Source organism: Gymnogyps californianus, chromosome 13 (assembly GCF_018139145.2).
Source record: "Gymnogyps californianus isolate 813 chromosome 13, ASM1813914v2, whole genome shotgun sequence".
NCBI classification, from domain to species: domain Eukaryota; kingdom Metazoa; phylum Chordata; class Aves; order Accipitriformes; family Cathartidae; genus Gymnogyps; species Gymnogyps californianus.
Window position 1 is genome coordinate 12,066,731 of NC_059483.1, and position 24,364 is coordinate 12,091,094.

Below are 24,364 nucleotides of genomic sequence, written 5' to 3' on the forward strand. Positions count from 1 at the left end.
CTGAATGAAAAATACATACCAGAGTATCTTCTTACTCTGCTCATCTCAGTCTCAGACTCCAGAGATAGCAGCAGACTAGTTCTGTCTGAATTGCCTTAGCTGAGTTTAACCTTTTAAAATATCTGCTTCTGAAATACAAGCAAAGAAAATAACTTTCTGCTACATGTTGTGCAAAATAGTTGGAATATTTTTATGATAATTATAATTATTAGAATTGCTAAAATAATTGCTTATGCCACAAATGTTCCGTGCATCGATGATGCTGAATTCAAAGGATACAAATGATCACATTCCCTATCTCTCTGGCCTCTGTAAGGCCAATGCCTTCTGAGCAATTCAAAGAGAGATTGGCTGAATGGTGAGACTGCCCTTACTTCTGGAAAACTGGCACTAACCACACTGCCATTTCAGTTATATTGTTTCAGTTGTTTCTTAAGTGGAGTTACATCATTAGAAAGAACCTCTTCCCCAAGGCAGAGCAGAGGTGCTGTCATTTATGCAATGCATCAGAAAATTAGCGCGTGGCTGTTCACTGAAATCAAAATAGCAATGGAAAAAACAGGGTTTGGTTATCCTTTTTGACATTTCCTATGGCTGCCGAGTGGCTTGTCATTGTGGAACGGTAGCTGCTCACCTTGTTCTTGGGAGCAGTCATAGCCCTCTGTGATTAAATTGCTGTGCTTCAGTGAAGAATGCGGAGCCTGAAAATTAGGCCTGTCTCTGCATGAGCCTTAATAAGCCACCATGCTGAGACTCAGATGTAGTAGCAATGTTGTGTCATTAGGTGCAGTGGTCTGGAGAGCCCCTGAAAGCCACGGCACGACAGGTAGTTCTGCTCGGCTTAACTAATCATGGCACCACCCTGGCTAGTTAAAGCGCCGCACCCCTTTGCCTTCTGAGGAGAAAGAGAGGAACAATTTAAAGGTGGTAAAAGAAGCGAAACAAACCCCTAACCATAACAAATTACTTTCTTTGCCTGGAAGAGAGAGATGCCTTTAAGTTTTAGGACCCTGTTTTTCTTTTTCTCTAGAGAGCTAAAAATTCATTTGACTTTGCCATAAAGAAATCGCCATGTGCCTGATAAAATCTTCTTGTCATCAGCTGATCTGGAAATATGAAAGTGCATGTGGAAGCTTATATATATTTATAAACAAATATGCACATGATTAGGGAGAAATCAATTTGTCATTGGCAAGTTTCTGTTCAGGGAGTTCAGAAATGGCAACTGCACTGTGTTCAGCTATCAGTCCTCGCTGCAGAGGCTGGGCTTGCCTGGAACTGCTGACAGATCTGACCTGTCTTCCCTATGAGACCAGAGAAGTGCCTTTTACCTGCTTTGATTTTTTTTTTTTTTTTTTGTGCTATAGCCTTGTGGGACAAACAGAAAAAGCAGGATTAATATTTATTTAGCTGGAATCTGCATCACATGTGCTGTTTGAGAGACTTAAGATTAACATAGTCTTGACTATAATTACAGCAAATGAATGTTATTCATTTCTTTCTGCCTCTTTATTTGCAGGAGAATGTATATTAGCACAAAGCCTGAGTAACCTGTAGTAACAAAAAGGCAGAAGCAATTTAAGAATCGAACTGCACTGTTGACAGTGTGACATCTTGATTGTGAGAGAGGCCTTATTTTCTTTGATCACCTTAGGAGGAGACATCTGGAAATTATAGGAGGTAGCTTAGGTCAAAATGCCACATGTTTCTTTAATTACCTGAAGATGTGACCCAATGCTAATGAAGGCAGAGAGCTCCCCTTTAAAAGTGAGAGGTTTTGCTAGAAAATCCATCCTAACGAACACTGGCATTTAATTTATGAGTGATTTTTAGACAGTAGGACAGATTCTGATGAGTGATTCTGATTTACACTGCAGTAACTCCATGGAAATCGATGGAGAGGCTCTAAATTTATGGAGTGCAAGTGAGATCAGACGCTCACTATTCATGCCTAAGCTTCAAAGGATGCTCTTTGGGATGCTGGGCACAGAGGGGATCTTTGCCACTGAAAGAACATCATCTTCCCATATGGAATATCTTTATAAAGAACTGGTCCAGACGTCTGATTTTCTTATTGTCTGATATTGCCAATAGGCTGCCTTGAGGTGTGCTAATACTGTGATCCCAATTATATGGCAATGGCATCACTGACGTTCATAAGTGTACTCTAGCTTGGTACTCTGACGGTAAAGAATAGTGCTAATTTGGTCTCTGTACACAGAAGCAGCAGAGTATGGTGAGGTAACTGGCCCTGGTCTTGATATAATTACGTTTGTAATGTTGTCATCCAGTCTGGTCCCCTCTTTTGGAGAAAACAGTAACAACATGAGCTATTCAAAAAGTAGAATTTGCAAGAAATGCAGATGTTTGGATGTTTGTTTTCATCCTAAAATGAGACTAAGAGCAGAACTAATGAAAGATTTCACACAGTAAAAAGATCCTCGGAATTAAATTCCAGGCTGAAAAGTGTTGACAGTGTCAATCAAAAAGAAATATTTTATTTTGAAGAGTCAGAGCTTACAATATTCAAACGTCTCAATTGAAACATGACTTTGTTTTAAATTTTCCTGCTAAAGATAAGAAACATGCATTCACTGACATTCTGCTGTGAGAACTGTCAGTTTCAAGAAAACTGTGCCTTTCAACAGAAACTGTATTTGTAATAATGATATATCTAATAATGGTAAAGTGGAGGGAATTCACAGAATGGTACCATGATGGTGAGATCTGGAGCTCTAAGTTCTTCCCTCAGCTATGGGATAGGGTCCTACTTAGCACACAGGTAGTGTATATAACCAGTGAAAGGGAATTAACATCATGTAAGTAACAACCTTACATTGAAAACGAGAAAATGTGAGTTCTAGTTTCAGGGAGTAGATCTCAGGTCTACAAGGCTCCAATGTAGCCTCATTTCCCCATTTCCTGAGAAACTTAAGTTACTGCTGGAAAATATACAGTAAGAAACGATTCCTTCCTGGACTGGAAGACACCTAACTCCTGCTTGATTCATGGATATGTCTGAAGTTATTATATGTAAATTTTGAGAACTTATTCATTATATTAACTATAAAACACAGAGGACGAAATCCTGCCTCCGGGGTCTCCATTAGTAGTCTCTCATCCCAGGTGTTGATATGCCTCGTCCCTCAGGTATTGCTGATGCTGAGTTATAATGCCAGAACTCTCATAGATTTACAGCAATGGATAATTATTGAACTGCGTTCACCACTATTCACCATATGCAATGAAACAGGAACTTGAGCAGGCCAGACTCTGAAGTCAGACGAGATGGTTTGCTCTGTGTTTTCCCTGTCCTTTTAAAACCAGACTGGTATTTCTCCCAAGTATAATCTGTTAGTTTTAACATATTTCTGTTTTTCTTCTGCCAATAAGTCTGCTTCCTGAAAAGTTGGCACTGATGTCTTTAAACATCTATGTATCTCACACAAAATTAATGACTGTATTTGAAATGATCAAGGCAGATGTGCATGAAGTGGTGGTTAACGCTTTTTTAATAAAATACTTCTGCGCTCTCATTTGTCCCGAGAGAATATAAATAGATCCATCTGTATGCTTCAATAAGTACACAGTCCTCCTCATGATCCTATCTATATAGCAGGCTCTAGTGTAGCAAAGACAAACAGCTTAACCTTTAAAAATACCCACAGATAGGTAACTCTCCAGACCGTCAGAAGTGCTAACCTTTCTTTACTTGTTTCTAGAGTCAGTACAGACTGCAATCTTCAGGAGATGCAGCACAAGCTTAGTTTTTGGCACTCCCGCTTGGAGCAGATACTGATGGCTAGCTGGGCATTACGAGAAAGGTGGAATAGGTTTGCTGCAGGTCAGGAAACTAAGCCTTTGCCCTGCTAAATTCCCCCTTTTTTTTTTTTAATTGTAAGTATAAAGAGATAATGTCTCTTATTCAGCACCATTTCTATGTTCTCATCCTTCTTCCTGCAGTGCAACTGAACAAATTAACTCCTGTGAATTTTGTGGGATTGCTTTGAATTATCTCGATTTAATTCTCTTACATTTATATTTTTAGGGGTGAAGTGATCAATGGGGGATTTGGCCTCGTTTTGGATGGGTCCAAGGAGGCTGAAGAACGGGCTAAGATGATGCTCAGTTGGGATGTTTCCAATGGAGTAAGCAAAACTCATTATATATGTTCACTTTAATGTTTTCCTGCCTCCAGGACTCTGTCTATTTAGGTACTTGGGTTCCAGTGCTCCTATTTTTTTTTTAGCTGCATGGGGAGTATGAGCACTCAGGCAGGAGTTTTTAGGATCTGGCTTTTTGTACCCCAGGAATAGTCCTAATGGATCGAGTGACTCATCCTATTCACTGCTTCTAATATGGGTGGTTATGAGCCTGATTCCACTAGAGTCAATCAGTTGTTTTGTTTGTTTGTTTTCTCCAACCAACTTCAAAGGACTTTAAGTCAATAAAAGAGGCTGAATAATTCTTGGGTAAGGAACTTACTGTAAAGTGTCAGGACCACCCCTTCTGACTTTACAACATATTGGAGCCCAACAATTTCCACGTCTCAGTGTATGTTTTGTTATTTTTTTAAGCAGAAAGGGAAGCATGCTTACTATAATTTCGTTAGACATATTGGCATTGTTATTTGCCTACATAATACAATTGACAACTATATGAACTTTAGTCTTGCTATTCCTAACTTCTAGATCTAGGTATCTTGAAAGGCTTGTCATTTAAGTGCCAGCTCGTCCAGCCCTTGCTACCATTAGAGTTTTTGCATTCTATTAGCATCCAGATAGATCCTGTCTGGGTTTAAGACAAGGATCCCATCTCTGAAACGGCAGAGAGGTTTTGATTCAATACTTGCAGGGAACCAAATCAACAGGACATAGTGATGCACAGTCCAATTAAAGGACAAGACCTGTTGCATTTGTCACGTAACCTCACAAGGACCTGATGTTTTGAGGGAGCTCCTTGCCAATGCTGACATGATCTGTTCTGTTTTACTTCTCAAGAGAAGTGCAGAATTCCTTCTTGCCTTAGACCTAAACAGGTTTTTTTCTCCCCATAAGAGCTGGCATGACTGGGGGTAGGAGAGGAGGAGGAACAATTTGCACATATTCCCTGTCCCAGATCTGAAATAACACAGTAGTAAACTATTAAGGAAGAAGGAGGAGGACAATTATATTAATTTGTAGATTAGAGTAATGAAGACAAACCCTTAGCAAGAAGTGTATATCAGAGACAGCCTATTAAAAACCCAATAAATCTTTCGCTGCTCTGATTTATTGCAAGTAAAAGCCCCACTCCTCCACACACATGTTGAAAAAGGACAATCTGAGAATGCTACCCATTTTATATACAAGACTGGAAAGAAACTGGAGTGTACCCTTGAAAATATACTGCCAGGAATAATCATAGGTGAGTGGCAGGGAAATTGAGTTGTTGACTTGAAAGGTCATTTCTAGCTGTTACTGCTATGATCCTGGGAACTTATTAGCCTTACATTAATCATATGCTTAAATATTTTGCTAAATTGGAACCTAAGTATTTTCTTTCTTGAACACTTTCGAGCCTGGCTATTTCAGACACTGATTTGCAATTCATAATAGAGATTTGTAAGGCATTGAATAGAGGGAAGGACTTACTTCCTTTGTGCCAAATCTTGACTTTTTTCATCTGGGGAATCTTGCTTGTACACAGATCAAAACGCAGAGCGGAAGGGGGGTTTACCAGTTCCCTGGCTGTCCATAGAGTTTCATCCTTTCATGCTGGCAGAGAATTTGGCTCCTTGATTTCATTGTTTCAAAATGCATTGAGTGACATTTTCCTTTTAAAATATTTATCCCACTACAAAAGCAACAATTACTTAAATGATACTGTTATCTAAAGCAAGTGCTAGTTTTCCAGAGCTAGGATGGAGTGCACAATTATTTTGAGTGAGAGAATTTTGTAAAGTTTATAAGATACCTGGCTCTTCCAATGTTAGCTGTCCAATGTTATGTTTCTGCATGAAAATGTACCAAGTCTACCTAAATACTACTCATAAAAATGAAGTAGGTATTACAAAAATTACTTCCAAAATCAGTAAGGAAACTAGAAACTGGCAGAGGTTTGAAAGATTTATTGTCATGAAACTGGGTGCCGGTGTTTGCACAAATATTGTGTAAGAAAGATGGATGTGGCAAGAGAAATGTACAATTTTTACACCCACTGATTTTCTGGTCTGACAGGTTGCCAGGCGCTGCTGGTCGGGTAATGACTACGCTTATGAGACAATCTGCCAAGCAATGAAAGAGAATGCCACATTGAAGGTGACTCTCCCTCACAAGGTGGTGGACGAGAACATCTTGGAGCAAGCCGTGAAACATTAGTGGTATTCCAAGTGCAATGTTGTCCTTGCAGATACATTTGAAGTTGCTTCCTTGATATCCCGTTTTGCTCTCTGGCCAAATGATAAAAGCCTTGCAAATGTCTCTTCCATGTGAGTTCTTTTTTTCCCATTTAACTTGTTAATGGGGCAAACCTGTATCTGTCTGACAGGTCCACTGATGTCAGGAACAGTCTTTTCACTAACATATTTGGAACAATGTTTGCAATAAGAACCTATTCATTGTAAGGAAAGGAACTGTAATTTTGTCCCTGAAAATTAAATGGCAAAAAAAAAAAAAAAAATCCACTTATTCCTCATAAATCGTAAATTAAGGAGACTCTTAGGTCTGGTAGATCAAATGTGGAATGGGAATTGGAACTCTTCATTCTAATTCAGAGTCTGCTGCTATCAGCAAAAAGCCATGAAATCCAGTAGCCAAACATGTGGGTGTGTAAACAAACTTACTCTTCAGCTGGTGGAGGATGTACTGATATCACATGTGCTAGACTCAAGCTTTTCTGTATTGCCATAAAAGTGTTGGGCGATCGCAATAGAGAGCAACAGATAAACTGTAACTGGTTAAGCGCAGCTAGCCTGCATGTGTTTTTCCCTGAAATTTTCACCCAAGATTTTGACCACAAGCAGGAACAGAATGCAGTGCCAGGTAAGTGGGTGGAAAAGCCTGAGGGCAGTAAGTACTAGACCATTTCCAAACAGCTTCCAGCAAGGCCAGGAAAATATGGAACAACTCATTATACATTAGTGTGAGCCAAATTCTGCATCAGTCTGAGATGGTGCCATTCTGCTGAATCTGATGTTGTGTGCACTTTGCTGCCTCGCAGTGATGAGTTTGTTCTTCTGTAGAAGCCCATTGTACTTGAGCAGCTTCTAAATGGATGGAAACCTCCAGAAAATCTAGATCCTTAGTGCTGGCCGCTGCTTTTTAATGAAAAATCATGGGCTGCTCACCCATTTGGATGCGAGTGGTGCAATTAGTAAAGCACTATAACAAAATGATCATGTAGACTTTCCTTCTGAAATAAAACACAACTGATGTAAAACATACTAAAGCACCAAAGACAAGACAGTGTGGGCTTCCTTCTCACAGAAGTTCATTATAAAGTAAAACAGAGATAGGAAGGTCTTTTTGGTCTCCCTTCTTCCCAGGAAGAGTTAGGAAGGTACAGAACCCAGTGTGCCTAGATGCAACTGAAAGAATGCATATTTTGCAACTGAACCTGCTATTGTATTTGTGTTAAAAGTAGCTCACTGAAGTATTTTGTTCTAATCAGTTGTGATGCTGAACCAAAAATTGAGGCTTACTTTGAAGCCCCTATACACATACATATTGATAGATACACACATATATACATTTACAGAAACATATTTTACATGCACATCTCTATATGTGTGTGTGTACAAAAATAATTCTTAGCTTTCATGTCTCATGCTAAGCATGGCCCCTGCATATGGGCCTCATTCAGACATGAACACAGAGCATCAGCAATCCCTGCCCCGGTGCGCACAGGGTACTGGACTTGATCTGGCCTGTCACTCAATCTCCTTGGCACTGTATCCGTTACCCCTTGGAAGGGAAAGGGGTTACACAGGTAAACCTGCCTTGGCTGCTGCAGGTGAGGTGTGATGAGCTGCAGTCCTCAGGACTGCGAGGTCTCAAGAAACTATACAACTGGTAGACCCTGTGGTACTTGCCAGGTGAGCACATTCTGCAACTCTGTATTGCCTCTGGTGCCAAGTAAACGGTTTATTTTGAATCACAAATGAGTTCTTTACTCTGTTCACGTACTGTATGTGTCTCCAGATGAATAGTGAAAGTCTGGCATCTGCTTGTAACTGAACCTTCTGTGAAGTGCAATCTGCAGTTGATCGGAATTGCTTTGTATTATGGAAAAAAACGCCCACATTGCCAAGTTATACGATTGAGATGCGAGTAGTTGTCAGCCAGATTTGACAGCCTTTACTTTGACATATGTTATGCATTACCTATTATTAACAACCACACTGGACTGGGTCCAAAGTTAGTATCTTGGTATTGTACAAAACCACTCTAGTCTTCATAGCCCAAAAGCACTAGGGCTTGACTGTTTTGTCAAAAGGAACAACCAGAAAATACACTGGCTTTTCTGTACTAAGGAATGTAGAGCTGCTCCATAGATTCATCTTAATTCTGAACTGAAAATCCACCAAAGACAAAATGTTGAAGAAATATTTATTATGAATTCTTCACCTTTGTATTGTTTAGTACTGGGGTACCTGCCAGCATGCTCACCTTCACATCCCAGACAAAAAAGGAACCTTATTTTAATCCTTGTAGCTTTATTGACCAGAGGACATAACCTTGCAAGTATACCTGTGTTTAATGCCACTCAAGTCCCTGGGAATTTATAACTCTGGACTACCTGTAGGGAGATGCAGAACCTGAATGTCTGAGCGCTATACAAGAGCTACTAGTTGAAATTCAGATTATAAAGTCTTTATTAACAAAGGTAGCGTGAGTAAGGCAAAATGGGTTACAGAAAGGCAGTGAACTGATGAGCAGTTGGTCATATTTATGACTATTCACTGCTTATTTTAATTATGTGGTAGATATAGTTATGTGTATACATTTAAATCTACTTTGGTCTTTTAACTGCATATCTCAAGCACTTAACAAATGTGAACTGAGGTTTACAATACCTTTGGGAGGGCACAGGGAAACAGTAACCTGTTACTGCCTGGGATGAAACAGCAGGTGGTTTCCAGCATACAGGAACCATAAACAAGCCCAGTGTGAAGATTCCCTTTCTGAGCTCTGCTGAGCCTCGTTTTATCTGTTCTCTACTTGTTTGCAGAGAAGCTGGGACTGTGAATTGGCTATTGTTCTGTGGGGATGCTGAAGTCATTTTTAGGTAGCTGACCTCACTGCTGGACAAACCCAATACAGGGAGAGCAGTCTTCAAGCCATCCATCTGTAAGCATTGCATCAGATCAGATCCAGACAGTAGATGTAGAGGTAGTGAATTTCTGCAGTGAGGTCTCAAGCTTGCCACAGGCTGAAGCATCCTTCCTATGAATCTTAGTACCTTAATGCTTTCCTCAAAACACAGACACTTGTCCCAAAAAGTTTGTGCCGGCTTGCAGGTAGAGGCAAGAGCTTGGTGACGAAGGATAATTCATGCAGGACACTCATATGTCTGTAACTACAGTGTTTTTTAAAGGTATAAAGCTTGTGACATGAGAGAGCTGTTAGCTCTCCTAGTTAGGGTCTTGTTGAATCTCTCTGGGCTGTGGCAAACATAAGGGATTTGTGACTTGAGGGTTTTTTTTTCTTTTTTTTTCTTTTCTCCTTCAGGTTTGACATCCTTCAACCAGGGATGCACCTATGCGTTAAGCAATAGACTCCTGGGCAGACCTTTCTTTTCCTAGGAACATGAAGGAAGGTACTGCAAAGACCTCCATAGGGAGATCAGGATGGCTAGGGGCAGCCAAGAACAGGAATGACCCACACCTGGTGACAGTCAGAGGAGGCTGAGCTCAAGCACCCAGGGACTTCAGACTCTGCACAGATGGCTGTGAAGGTGCACAGTGGAGCTCTGGGTGTACCTACAGCTCTATGGCAAGAAGTACCAGCTTCCCTGGAGCTGAGTGTGCCTGGCCAGCAGTCTCCCATCCTTGCTGTTGGAGATTCGATGCGAAATTGCTCAACGGAAAGCAGAAATAATTTACCCAGTGGAAGGATCACAGCACCATCTGCTGGGACTGCTCGTCGGTCCCACAGCTGGAGGGGGGCTCGTGTCATTTCCACGCCAAATACAGGATAATTTTCCCTTTTCCTTAAGTATTAGAGTGCCAGAAGCCTGGTGAACATTCTCCCAAAGAAAGCTTTGCCCAAGAATGAAAAGAACTGTTTTATGCATTAGCTGAATTTGTAGGGTGTTTTTGCCTGGGTTCAACTGACTTCAGCATCAGCATGTCATTTGAGAGCCTCTTCCCTGCCCTCAATATTTTTGTCAGTGTTTGTCGTTTTTCCCTCCCTCCTTTGCAGTGTGTTCCCTCTGCAGAGCACCGCAGCACTCCTTATCGCCCTCCTTCACTCAGGACCACTTCTGCGAGTCTGACTGGAGGGGCACGGCCATGCTTTGAACAGGAGATCTGCATCACTCGAGGCTGGTCCATAATGCTATTTTCGTATTTCCACTGGAGGTGCACAGGATATTTTGCTAACGTATTTACCTATTGCAACTCTCCAAATGTGGCTGCAAGCTTAGAATTGCTCTGCTCTGGCACAGCTTCTTCCTTGCTATTAACGGGAATAGACAGATACCGGAGTAATCCCCAAATGCTGAAATAATTCCAACTATGCCACTTTGGCTATCGAGTAGCATTAAAGGTACAAGCTGCTGTGCAGCAGCTCGCTAGTGTACGATCGCCACCAGGGCTGCCTTTCCCAAGCAGGGGGACGCCGACAGGGGCGAGCGGCCCCGGGACAGCCCCTCCTTGCCCGCAGGAGCCCCGCCGGCGTCCGGGCCCCGCTCCGCCCCGTCCGTGAATCCGCGCTCCGGGTTTCCCCGGCGCCTCCTGCGCCGCGCCCGCTCCGTATCACCACGCTCCGGGTTTCCCCGCTGGCCCGCGCCGGCCCCGCCCCGCGGCTCCGGTTTCAGCCGCTGCTACAGGGACCCCCAAGATGGAAACGCAGGGGCTGCCCGCCGCGGAGGCGGCCCGGGCCCGGCCCGGCGCCCAACATGGCGGCCCTACCGCGCCGCCCGCCGCCCCGCGCCGCCCGCCGCCGCCGCCCGACTGGGAGCCGGCGGCCGCCGCCGCTTCCTCCTCCTCCGCCGCCAGCACCGCCGCGTCGGGCCTCTACGTGAGCTTCCCGGTGCTGTTGGTGGAGGAGAAGCCGGAGCCCGGCGCCAACCCGGCGCCTAGCTCCTGCGCGCCGCCGGCGGGGCCCGCGCCCGACAACGACGGGCTCCTGCTCGTCTTCAACGTGGTGCGCGGCGCGGCCGAGGCCGGCCCGGGCGGCGGCGAAGCGGGACGCGCCCAGCCCGGCCAGCCGCCCGCCGAGCCGCCGGAGGAGGCCCCCGGCTCGGCGCCGCCGCCGCCGCCTCCTCCCCCGCCGCCGCCGCTGCCCCCCGCCGGCGGCGATGGCGGCGGCGGGGCGGAGGACGGCTCCTTCTCGGGGACCATCACCATCAACAACCAGAGCCTGGTGGTGCGCATCGAGAACGGCGTCCTGACGCTGGGGCCCGGCGCCGAGCAGGCCGCGGGCGCCGCGCCGCCGCCGCCCGCCCCGCCGCCGCCGCCGCCACCACCCGCCGCCAGCCCCGCCGAGCCGCCGGGCGGGCCGCCGCCGCGCTCGCCGCCGGCCTTCCCCTGCCCGGAGCCGCGCTGCGGCGAGGCCTTCCCCCGCAAGCAGCAGCTGCGGCTGCACCGCCTCTCGGCGCACGGCGGCGGCGGGGAGGACGGCCGGGGGCGGCGGCGGCGGCGGCGCGGCCCTTCGGCTGCCCGATGCCGGGCTGCGCCTGGTCCTTCGCCACGGCCTACAAGCTGCGGCGGCACCTGCACTCGCACGACAAGCTGCGGCCCTTCGCCTGCGCGGCGCCGGGCTGCGCCAAGCGCTTCACCACCGTCTACAACCTGCGGGCCCACAGCCGCGCCCACGAGCAGGAGGCGGCGCACAAGTGCGAGGCGTGCGGGCAGCGCTTCCCCAGCGCCGCCCGCCTCGCCGCCCACCGCCGCCGCAGCCACCTGGAGCCCGAGCGGCCCTACCGCTGCGACTTCCCCGGTAAGCCGCCGCCGGGCCTCTGGGGCTTGGTTCCCTTCCCTTCCCCTGCCAAAAAATACCTCGCCCGGGTAAGGATGGGATCCCAGCCCTGAGTCTGTGCAGCGGCGCAGCTCGCTTTTCCGCCCCGCTGCCCCTCCTTCCCCTTCGGGTCGCCCCCCGAGTCTCGAGGAAGGCCCCCGCTCCACGCCACCTCAGTTATCAACGGGGAAAGTTAGGGAGCTGGAGGATGCTGTGCTTTCGCTGGGCAGCTTGCGTGTGGCGTTGTGCAGGTGTGGTGGAGTGCCTTAAGTCACAGCGCAAGTCTTCAGTAGTATGCCTTAAACCAGGCTGTACACGTTTTGATTGCCCACCGTGGCTAAATAATTGTAATCCCTGGAAGTAATGTGGTTTAGGATTGCACTGTTTGGTTTTTCCATGTACCAGGATGTAATATCCTGGAAAAAGGATCACAAAGGTCCCACACTAAAAGTTGGGAGGGAGAAAAGAGTGCAGTTTTCCTGATTCAGTTTTGTATCAAGCTGTTGCGCTGTTTCCCTTCTCTCCCCAGGCTGTGAAAGAACATTTATCACAGTGAGTGCGTTATTCTCCCATAACCGAGCCCACTTCAGAGAGCAGGAGCAGTTCTCCTGTTCATTCCCTGGCTGTAACAAGCAGTATGACAAAGCCTGCCGACTGAAAATCCACATGAGGAGTCACACAGGTATTCATGAGGGTGACTTGTACCTGGGGAAATACACGGACAATAATATGTGGAGAGTGAACTTCAGTTCGCTGGAAAAACTGGCAGTCATGAAGGGAGAAAGGGTGACATGAGTTATTTGGAGTCAGTGAAAACGTTTGATTCTTGGCCTTCTGGGCAGTAGGAGTCTGCTGAATGAACTTGGCAAATGCGACATAGCTATGGACATGCAAAGCTGTGGCTTTTGGCATGTGAACTCTGTTCAAAAAAATTATCCTAGCTCTATTCCCAAGTTTATAGACGTTCAAAACGTTGTGTAAATTCTAATCTTGGTCAAAACAAACGGCTAAAAAACTCTCAGAACATGTGGAATGTATGTACCAAGGTTTGGAACAGCAAGAAGATAAATTTCAACTCAAGCAAGCACTCCTGACTTGCAAGGACCACTGCTAAGCTGAAATCCAGCCTTTTAATGTTTTAAAGACAATTGTGTGTGCTCTCTACCGTCCTCTGTTTTCCTGGTTTCATGGCTTCACAGTGTGGGTTTTGGTTTTGGGGATTTTTTTAGTGTCGCTTGTGTTAAGTGAAAGTTCATAGACGTGATGGAAACCAACTTCACATACTTCACTGTATTGTAATCAACGTGTAGTCACAGGTCATGAAAACAGGAAAAAATATTTCGGTTGTGTTTCTGTTTTGAATAATACTGTTATTGGTTATGGGAGCATGTTCAGGATAGCTCAGATTAACATGAGATGGATTGATAATTATCTGTGCTCCCTGATGCATAAGGAAAGATGCAATGGCCTTGAGTTAAAGAAGGCTCAGATTGTACGAGAGGGAAGGGGCATCACAGTACTCTGCAGTGAATTGCAGGAGGGGATGGTTGAGTCTTCTTGTCTTCAGTTAATTCAATTTAAGCAGCTTTTGAGATTTTCTAGTAGCAGTGTGTATTTCTGTATTAGATCATTAATGTAACCTTTCTTTGCTTAAGGAGAAAGGCCTTTTATCTGCGACTTTGAAGGTTGTGGCTGGTCTTTCACCAGTATGTCCAAGCTGCTGAGACATAAAAGGTAGCTGTTTCTGATTATACTGCCCTAAGTCACTTGCTGTTTGTTTGTTTGCTTTTGTTCCAGTATTTAAGCAGCAGTGGATTTAATCATGCCAATGGCAATTTCCTTCCCTTGTAGGAAACATGAAGATGACAGGAGATTTATGTGCCCAGTAGAAGGCTGTGGGAAGTCCTTCACAAGAGCAGAACACTTGAAAGGCCACAGTATAACTCACCTTGGTACAAAACCATTTGAGTGTCCAGTAGAAGGTATTGTTCCACTCTTGTATGTGTTAACTGGTAATCAGTGTATATATTGCCTAAAGATTGTGTGCGTTTTCCCCAAATGCAAGCTTGTTACAGGACTGGAACAATGTAGAGTGAGTCTTCTAACAGAGTTTGAAGAGGTAAAACTAAACAGAAGACATTGTAACTGAAGGAGTGATCATTCTCAAATTTATGGATTGCAGAGAAAACTCTGCAGTTCATGCTCTAGCTTGATTTTTTTTTTTTTTTTTTTTCTTTATGATGAACAGAACTACTTTATTCTGGAAAATCCTACCTCTGGTGTTCAGTTTCTGTAGCTCAGCTTTTTCACTTAATTCGTCAGAAGTAGTGAAAAGTGGTCCTGTCCAGCACCTTCAAGGCCATGTTTTGCTGTTGTGACATGTCATCTCGAGTGTTCAGTGGTTGCGCTGTGGTAGTCTCTGCTGCTGGGACGGTGGATGGCCATGTGAATGGTATCTGTTGTGGTTGTACGGGAGCCTCGCTGATGCTCCATGGGTTTCTTAGCACTACCTGCATCATTTCAGTAGGACTCCAGGAACAAAGATTTTGGGTCTGATCTGGAATATTCTGCTTCATAAAGTAAAGCAGCTCTGCTTGGTAATTGTTTCTCCTTTTAATGGTTTTGCCAGCAGTCATCATGAAGAGTTTACATTTAGGATGCCATAGCAGGGAAAGGTTATGCATTCCACTGAATGACTGAAGAGTTTCTTGTTGTCAGAAACAGGTTGTTGAACTGTCCTACCTGCTGAGATGTCCTTGATGTGAAATGAGGAAATACGTATTTGGCTTTCTTCTGATTCCTCTGAATGTATGCACAGGCGCTGCAAAATAGCAAATAGAGTACTGCAGAGCTACTCTGATTTGTTTTGTTAAGACACTGAATATGAACATCAAATTGAAATTAGATGAAACTTTAAAGCCTTGTATATCTTCTTGCAGGCTGTTGTGCAAAATTTTCAGCACGAAGTAGTCTGTATATCCACTCCAAAAAACATCTTCAGGATGTGGACTCATTAAAGACTCGTTGCCCTGTATCCAGCTGTAATAAATTGTTCACTTCCAAACACAGTATGAAGACGCACATGGTCAAACAGCATAACTTCAGCCCAGGTAAAGTATTTGTTTCAAACTATAGGACGGTGCAATGGAAAAACTAAATGTTTTATTAAGGAAAATGTGTATTTACTGATGTTGAAATCCGAGCCCCATTGATATGAATGGTAGAATCTTTACTGAGACTGGAGTTGGTTTTCCCCCCCTAAACTTTTCAGTGGGAACTGTAACTGAGTCTCTGAGAGGCTTGAGCTTGACCTGTGTGCAATTGTGAGAAATTGCAGGTTTTTTGAATGAAGTAGAGCTTGTCCTTCTCTATGCCATCTGTAAAATATGAGCAAGGACTAAAAGCACTTCTTTTTGCACTCCTTTTTCCATTCCTCTACAACCTAACTTAGTCTGGACTGCCTTAGTGTTATCTTTTTGCAAGTGCTTTTGTAACTGAAATTTCTCAGTGAAGGAGTGAACTTATTTCAGTAACCTTCTTTTCCTTAAATCTGCTTTCAGTGAAGTTGGGAAGTGTTGTTGTAAACTGAGAATCTAGAGTTTTAAGCTTCCTCCATTGATCATTCAAGTTTTTCCTCCCCATTGTCTGATGAAAGGTCTGTCTTAAAACCAAACACTTCTCTTCCAGATCTCCTAACTCAGCTCGAAGCAACTAGCTCCCTCACACCCAGCAGTGAACTCACTAGTTCGGGACAGAGCGATCTCAGCAACATAGACCTCGTATCCCTGTTCTCCAACGTGTCTAGTAACAATTCTGGAATTGCAACAGACATGGCGCTAGTGAACTCTGGAATTGTCACGATCGATGTTGCTTCGGTGGGCTCAACGCTCGGAGGAAACCTGCCTGTCAGTAACAGTTCTTTAAGCCAGGCAGTCGATCCCTTGATACTGGTGGCTAGCAGCGATATGCCGCAGAGCCTGGACAGTTCTCTACTGCTGGGAACCAGTGCAACAGTTCTACAGCAAAGCACTTTAAATTTGGATGATGTACAGACTGTCAATGCAGAAGCCTTGGGTTCGCTAGCATCTCTGTCGGTGAGGAATTCCAGTCAAGATCTGCATGGTTTGACGTCCAGCAATAATTTAACAATCGACACAGCCACTTTGACTCCTTCTAGTAGCCTCAGCAGTACCAATGTGCCTGAGTTACTAACACCAACTAAAGTTGAACAGAATTTGCTTCCTAGCTCAGACGTTGTTGGTCAACAAGAGGGCAGCAAAGTAGTGACGCAGTTCGTCTTCTCCAACCCTCCAGGGAGCTACAGTGCACAGAAAGAAATGGATCTTGGCACAGTGACTGGCAGCTCATTTTTGGTATGCAGTAACTGTATTCATTTTACCCCTAGATGACCGAGACACTCTGACTTTGAGGATATCCATCGCTACTTGTACCTTATAGGGAGACGTTTCTCTCAGATTTTGCAGATCATGCATTTTGGCTTTTTTTGATGAAGGATGTAGAACGTTTTGTTGAATAGTGTGTTGTCAGAAGTAGATTCAGTGTGGTGATAAGTTCTCTTAAGAAATACTGGAATTCTGGTGGGGACAGTGAAGGGAGAACCTTTCAAAATAAGGGATTAAAAAATAAGCGGCCACCTGTCTGAGGATGGAATGGAATTTACAAGAATACCCAAGAATACGTGGTATGTCTTGTGCATTTCGTTCCAGGGAAAGATTTGGGCTGGGAGAGTAACTGAAACATTTTCATCTCAGCCCTCATTCCCGTTTTAAGTACTCTTCCCTTTCTGCTTTTCTATGTTACTGCAGACTTGACTTTTTATTTACATTACAAAGTAAATGTTTACGCTGTTAAAATCTGAACGCTTATAAATGTGAAGCTAACTTCTTTTTGTGTTGAACTCCAGATATTAAGTACATACAGGGAATTTATTGGAAGTCTAATCAGAAGAGCATCGGAAACTAGAATTCAGTGTTTGCAGAGTAAAAGATAACTGCAATTGAGAACTCATTAGTCTGTGTTCATTGTCTTGGTTTGTTCTTGCATTCAAAAAACTTTGCATCTCTTGGCTTTTTGTTTTTTACTAGGAGAGCAGTGGGTCTGCGAGAACAGACTACAGAGCCATTCAGCTAGCCAAGAAAAGAAAACAAAAAGGGAATGGGAGCAGCACAGGTGAGAAGCCATTAATTTTGTTAAATTTACTAAATACAATTATTTAGAGTTTTTGTCAGTGAAATGGGAGCAGGTAGCTGAGTACATTCTTAAATATCCCATCCGGTTTATTCCTAGTTAAAATAATTATGCGTGTGGTGTACCATCTGTTACTCAGGATAATCACATTCTGTGGAATATCAAATTCACAGTAAGTTTGCAAAGAAATCTGTACCATATGTTTCATGATTGTTAACAAGACACTATCCCTCCATCTCTTCATCTGCTTTTTATTTTCTTATTAAAACAAAAAAAATGTAAGGTCACTTTGCTTTCTGTTGTTTATGCTTTTGGTCTTACCTAGTGGGTTCTCTTTTACTCAGTACAGACAATGAAAACATCAGCTGGATTTATTTTGCTTCTGTGTTTCACTTAGTGACAGTGTGTATGCAGCAATAAGGAATTTATTTCTGAGTTATCCAGAAATACTCAAACCTCTCTCTTAGAGTTTAGCCTTGTAGAGAGTTCTTGTGCAGGGTGAGGTTTAGGTCATGATTTCAGGTGTGTCTTCTAAACTGTAGTTTGACTCAAAGCTGTCTGATGTGAATTATACACCATTACTTTCTCAGATCAAACATGATCCATGACTCATTAGACTTGCATGAGCTCAGGCATTTGACTTGTGTCTACCCTTGGGGCTGGGGTGGAATATCATATATATATATTTTAGTTCTTCCTTGCTGTCTCTTAGACCTTCCACCTCTGAAAATCAAGGTGATAATTTTTAAGGTGAGTTAAGAGACTAGTTCTGAATTGAGCACTGTCATGTTTCTGTATTTGTAAAGGGCATACCTGCATAAATTCTGTCTGATTCAGTGAATCGTCACACGGAAGGATAACTGCTTTAGGAAGCTAGTTCTAAGTGTGCTTGTATCATCAAACATGCGCACGTATCATCAAACATGTCTTTTGGACATTAGTTTAAAAAGATGATTGCACTTAATCTGCATGTCTCCTAAAATGACCTCAGAAAATTCCTATTTCTGTTCCTACTCAAGACTCCCAGTAGTCCGCTTTTCACCAGCTGTTGCCTTAATGCTACTATGCGCTTCTCAAAGTGGTCTAAAGAGTCTTGTATTTCTAATTGGTTTAACTAGGTTGAATGAACGCTGTAGAGGGAAGTTCAGTGTTTAAAAAGAAGTCATCCAAGCCTTTTATTTGCTATAGATTTTAAAAAACAAAACAAAACAATAACATGAAACAGCTGACAGGATTGTATCCTTGCATTTATTTTGATTAGGTTTTTGGTTTTCAGCTTGTGATATAAGCAGCTGGTTCATCTTGCTTTAAACTGAAAAATGCTTAAGGTTGTGATAGTTGTACTTCTGTAGCCCGTTCGACCTAACAGTCCTTGAAATCTTTCTGGAAATAGGTGGGCTTCACTATGCTCTTTTTACAGTTTGGAAAAATGATGTATGTGACTTCTCAGGAAATGAGTTGCAAAATTAAAAATAGAAAATGCAATTCTACTTCCTAATTCCTTTCTATAACTCCACAAATATGCTGCTGTTTCTGTGCTACCACAGGGGTGAGCCCTAAGCTTAGCAGTTTGTGATGTGGTTTTAATGGCATTTGTGTAAAAAGATGCTCAGTCAGCAGTTGGAGTTCATCAGCTGATTGCTGTCTGGCCTTTTTAGCAGTTATCAGATGGTGCTTAATTATATTGCACTGTTCCAGGCATTTGCTGTGTAGTGTAAATAATTGCATAAAATTGGAAAATACTAGCAGGAAACTTTGGCAAATTGCTTCTGACCATCTAAATATTAAAATTGCTCTCTTTTAGGGGCATCTGGCTCTGGTCAGAGGAAAAGCAAGGGTGGTAAAGTAAGCCCTACCAACTTTTCATCATCCACTCCTGGCAGTCGACTGGGTGGCAACATAGTTCTGCCAAATGGAGGGCTGACAATAAGGGACCCTGCCACTGGAGCCCAGTATGTCCAAATTCAGCTTCTTCAGGTAAGAGCTGAGGAGGAAAAACATGCTCATCATCTCTGTTACCCAAACTGGTACATTTTTGGAAGACTCTGACTATCTGTGAACTCAGGTACTACTGCCCCTAGATGGGATCTTGAGATCTGCAGTATGTACCGTGTCCGTTAGGGCATTTGCCTGCAAGAAGCACTTTCCTGGGAAGTTTATATAAAACTGGCTTTAGAGAGATCTAGAAATGTCTGAAAACAGAGCTGGTTCAGTCATACCACTGGCTGGCGGCCCAAACAGATGCATTGTTGGAAATGGGTAAGATGTTTTTATTATGGTTTAGTATTAATATTCAGTCTGGCCTGGAACATATGGGCACTGTAACTGTAGGGAACATCCTGTTCAGCCTCTTAGGCTGGATACTTGATGCAGGAAACACTGTGGTGGAACTAAGAGTTTTAGCAAACTTCCATTTTGCATGTGAGAGTTGTGGTCCTTCAAGGGCTTAGGAATTTCCTAGTTTGGACAGGCAGTTATGAGAACAGCAAAACAGATGCTACATTCGTGTCCCAAAGTATGAGGTAATTTTTCTTGCAAAAGGAAAGGATTACTAGCATGCATTAACTTAGGGGGTGCACGGGAGTATGACTTTTTCCTCCAGTCTTTGTTGACACCCCCTCAAATTCTTACATTAGTCCACCTCTCTCTCATTTACAAGGTAAATGAGACTGACATGAAAAGATTCCTGCAAAATGAAGTTTCAGCCTAAACTGTTATTTCTCTAAACTGTTGAAATAAAGCTTAAGATTTTTTTCTAAAAATACCTAGTAATCGATGTGGGCTGATTAGTGGAGCATGGCGGGTAATACGTTTTAGGCCAGTTGTATATCTGTATAGTATCCAGAGAAAGGGTAAGTTCCTTCCACTTTCTTCTTAACAACATATGGTATGGAGGAAGCTATGGGTAGAGTTGCCCATCTATCTAGTTTTCTGATGTGTGTAAATGTTTGTAACTTTTATGTTAAGTATTGGCTTCACACAACATGATGAAACTTGTTGCATGTTTCTGAGTGTTACGTTTGTTGGAAGATGAACCATTCCTTCCTTTTCAGATCTTGCCAATTTTCCAAGTTGATTATGGTAGGATAATAGGTTGTACACTAAGTTAGGTTCAGATTTAAGTGGTAGTTAGCTTTCCACATATCTTTGTGGATCTAGGCCTTACTAGTACAGTGCAGTAGCTTTATCAGATTTTTTAAGATGTGAGGCTGAGTGAAATTTGCCATACTGTGCTGAGATGCTTGGGGATCTTGTAATTGCATCATGTTTCTGCATTCACAGGATGACTCCCCGGGAGAGGGAGATTTGCCCTTTCAACTGAGCTCTCAGTCTTCCTCGTCACATTCTCAGCTTACAGTGGATTTACCTGTTCACATACTTCAGGTACAGCATGTCAGAGCCGTTGGGTTTTATTGCCTAGCTTGAAAGTGAAGACAGTTTACTGTGAACACTCTGGTATTCTGCCTAATGAAAATACCTTGTTTTCCATTGGGGGTTTAATTTCACTTACAAGAAGTAGTAAGCAGAGAGCTGCACTGCAAGATTTATCTTGTGTATGTTACCAACCTTTGACACATCATAGGTGGTTGTCTTTCTTCCTCTGTTACCGAGTAATGAATAACTAAATGTTACTCATTTATTACTGAAGTGCCCCATCCTTGTTTTCCTGATCCCATCCTGCAGATATTAAGTGGGTTAGGAAAGAGGGTCAGAATTTGTATGTAACAGGCTACAGGAAGGGTGGGAAGTGGGAAATGAAATCTTCAGCCTAGATTTCAGAACAGTGTCTATATGGGACTGGCAGTTAGATTAAAAAGCCTGCTCGCTTCTACAGTCTTTGGTTTCACTACTTGCCCTTGTTAACTACTGAGTGTCAGTGTTGTTTGAATGCAGAAAGCTTCATATAGCTTCTTGCGTAAATGTTTTATTATCTGCTGTTCTGGTAAACTTCATGTTAGTGAGTAGGAGCAGCTGAGAGCTGAGCAGCAATGAATGATTAGCATGTACATACATCACATTTTCTACTTGACCGTGTGGGGCTTCAGTTTTGATGAACTCTGCAATGCAGTTATTCTTACCAAGTGTGCTTTTCCTGGATAGAAAGTAAAGCTTTTGTTTTTGAGAGGAGCACCTTACTGTGATAAACCTAGAAATACAAGAAGAGTACTAGGATCGTTGACCACGGTAGAGAGTTAATAGAGGAAAAGCAAATAGTCAGTGATTTTAAATTTATCTCTGTTAGTAATGCTCATCTGAAGTGTTCCAAAGAAAAACTGTAGCGGCACTGTTTGAGTGGGTCCCCAAAGTAGGAGAACTTTGGGTTTCCTCTAAACCATTAAAAGCATTTCTCTGGTGTTGGATAAATGTCAAGGTAATCTTGCTGATAAGCGTTAAAAGCATCTAGAGGTGAAAGCACTGAACTCTTCATGCTGTCTTTTTGCTTTAACAGGAACCACACAATTCCACCGAAGATGATGCAGGTTCTGATAACTCGCAGTTCACTGGAAGCACAATAAACTTACAGGATCTGGAATGACCATTATTAAGAACAGTTACTTGAAAACAAATTGGGCAATCATGTCTCGACAGAGTGAGATAACTGTGTGGGGCCTTTTTCCAAGGAAAAGATGAAAACTAGGAGTTACTGGATTATGGTTGCACTCTTTGCAATTTGCTAAGGACAGTTGCAGCTGCAAGATTTTCTTAAAAAATGTAAATCCCACTTGATGTGCCTGTGTAAGATACCCTGTCTGCCTGGTGGTTGGAGAGACTGAGGCAGACTGCTGTACAGTGTTGTTTCAGGGAGAAGTACTGTATTAAACTTCAAACTGAGGTAATATTTACTGTTTTCACAGGAAAGCAAGTATTCTACAGCTAACAAGTACAAATTTATAATCCTGCCTATGACAGTTAAAGCTTTCCTTCTGTTGGTCTGCTGGAGCCAGCGGCATCAAGGAATTAAAAGCTAAAATTTGCAAGTGTTTTCCACACACAAAAAAATAATTGTTTCGGCCCCTGTGTTTTGGCAGAAAACTGGAATAAAGTGTCACATGTAACAAAATTAATGTCCTATGCCATGAAAATGAGATGCTCTAAAATCTTTGTTTTAGAAAACTAGATTCTAAATGTTAACTTAGCTGTGAATCAGTTTGTAGCTCATGTTGAGTTTCTCCCTTTCCTTGCTCCTGTGTCCCAAATACTTTGCTGAATTCTTCCAGCAAAACTTGAAAAAGAAAACTGCAATAGAACTGTACTCACTGTAAGTGATTAGCTAAGAGTCCAACAGCGTCTGAGAGAGGTTTGTTTTATCTTTGTGTTCCCTTTTTTGGGAGGAATGTTGACAGTCACGTAAATTTAAGCACCTTGATTTTATCTCATTATAAACTGCTGCCAAGTTACCTGTAAACTGGCCACTACCTTTTTATTTTGGGTTGGGTTTTTTTTTTCAATTGAACACTGTTAACACTTGTTCTTTATTGATATCCCAGAGTGTCACGTGCACGTGGAGCTTCCGGCTGGTTTACAGAATATGCAGTTGTCAGAGTATTTTATGAGGGGAAAAGAATTGTTACTTAGGAAGATTTGCCCCACTGAAAAACTGCAGTTTCTTTTGGGGGCGAGGGGAGAGGTGGTATGTACTGTACTTACCTGGATTGCAGACACCTAAATAAGTATAGGGTTGTATAGGAAAAAAAAAACCACCTTTGGTTACATTTTAAGGTAGTAATTTAAATGTTTCTTATGGTGATGTACTGAATGCCTATAAAATTATGTATAGGAGTTTGATAAAAGGGTGTATGTACTGTTTTTTATTCTCAATGAGGTGTGTGTGTATGCACGTATGTGTATTTTTTTTACAAAGTAAGATATGTCATGCAGGAGAACATTGTGATCTTTCTAATCTTGCACATATTTATTTATTTTACAGTTATACTGATGTTGAATTCACATGAGGTCATTCAGAAATGCTTTTAATTCCTGTGCCTTTTAAACTATGTATGTGTCCAGATAAATGCTTTTTTTGGTTGAAGACTTGGGGAGAAAAAAAGCATACAGGTTACATTCAACTTCAGATCCTGATTTGTAGGCAGTATTATATCCTCTGGTTGAACCAGTTTTATTTTTCTATCTTTAGCTTAACTGAGCATTGAGGTCTCTCTTCCTCTCATCCTGAGTTTACAGCTTATGTCCAGGGAATCTCTTAACCCTCTCAGGTTGGGTTTCCAGACCAAACTAATTGGTAGATGAGATCTTCTACCTGGTGGCTGTGACTGCAGCACGGAGTCCACTCCGGAGAGGTAGAAAGGTTGAGGAGGAATCATGCTGAAGGGACTACTGGGTCTTGCTCTAGTGGTCACCATGCTCTCCCTGGAAGCTGAGACACCTCGAGCTCCCAATGCCTGCATTATTCTGTTCTCAAGGACCATACCAGTTCTTAATCTATTAAAATGGCCAAGGAACACTCCATCTTTTTATGGGACTTGCAACCAAATCTTTCTACTTCTGAAAATGTACCTCACTGAGCTTTGTAAGTGAATGTAAAGTGCTAACCTCTTGGGGCCGAAAATTGGATCACTTGGCTTGAACTCCATTGCTGGCAATGGATACCTGAAGAACTGCTGGTGCAAAAGGGTTAATAAAGCTTTTTTTTATGGTCAGTTTGTCACTGGGTATTGTTCTTTGTATGGATGCATCTCACATAAAGTTAATTGTTAGCAGCTTGATTTCTGCAGAGCTTGTGTTTTTCCTTCGCTTGTGTCTTCTCCACAGTAGTGGGGTGGAGTCTATAATGAAACCCATCCTTTGGATTAAAGCATAGCCTTTGTTTTTTATAGTCCTTCAACAGGTTTGTGATTATCATAAATGTCTGGCAGGTGCCTGGCTTAGTCGTGCCTTAACAAAGATTGTTACCCAGGACTGCGATAGATCTCGGTAGTGAGGTTTGTAGGGATAGTGCTATATGCGTCCAAAACTGAACAAGAAAAACATCGTTG

General features: G+C 43.0%; 2 protein-coding genes across 3 annotated transcripts in view; both read left to right on the forward strand.

Annotated features, from left to right (window-relative positions):
- The window catches only part of UROC1 (urocanate hydratase 1), a 47,048-nt gene extending 37,285 nt beyond the window's left edge, over positions 1-9,763 (forward strand). Inside the window, exons 19-21 of one of the 2 annotated variants that reach the window (XR_007767226.1) lie at positions 4,049-4,148; positions 6,219-6,469; positions 9,711-9,763. Coding sequence is in view for 1 of the 2 variants with exons in the window: in XM_050904589.1 (XP_050760546.1) it covers positions 4,049-4,148; positions 6,219-6,359 (241 nt within the window). In the remaining variant the exon portion in view is untranslated. Of the gene's footprint in view, positions 1-4,048; positions 4,149-6,218; positions 6,626-9,710 lie in introns of those variants that run through there. The other variant, XM_050904589.1, reaches the window with a different exon arrangement.
- Positions 9,764-11,042: 1,279 nt separating this feature from the next.
- ZXDC (ZXD family zinc finger C) lies at positions 11,043-24,028 on the forward strand. Its single transcript, XM_050904783.1, is given in 11 exon segments — positions 11,043-11,829; positions 11,832-12,143; positions 12,691-12,843; positions 13,817-13,895; positions 14,013-14,143; positions 15,101-15,271; positions 15,849-16,534; positions 17,267-17,351; positions 19,174-19,346; positions 20,652-20,753; positions 21,820-24,028. Coding segments are annotated over 11 exon segments (2,766 nt in total). The 3' UTR covers positions 21,907-24,028.
- Positions 24,029-24,364: the final 336 nt, after the last annotated feature.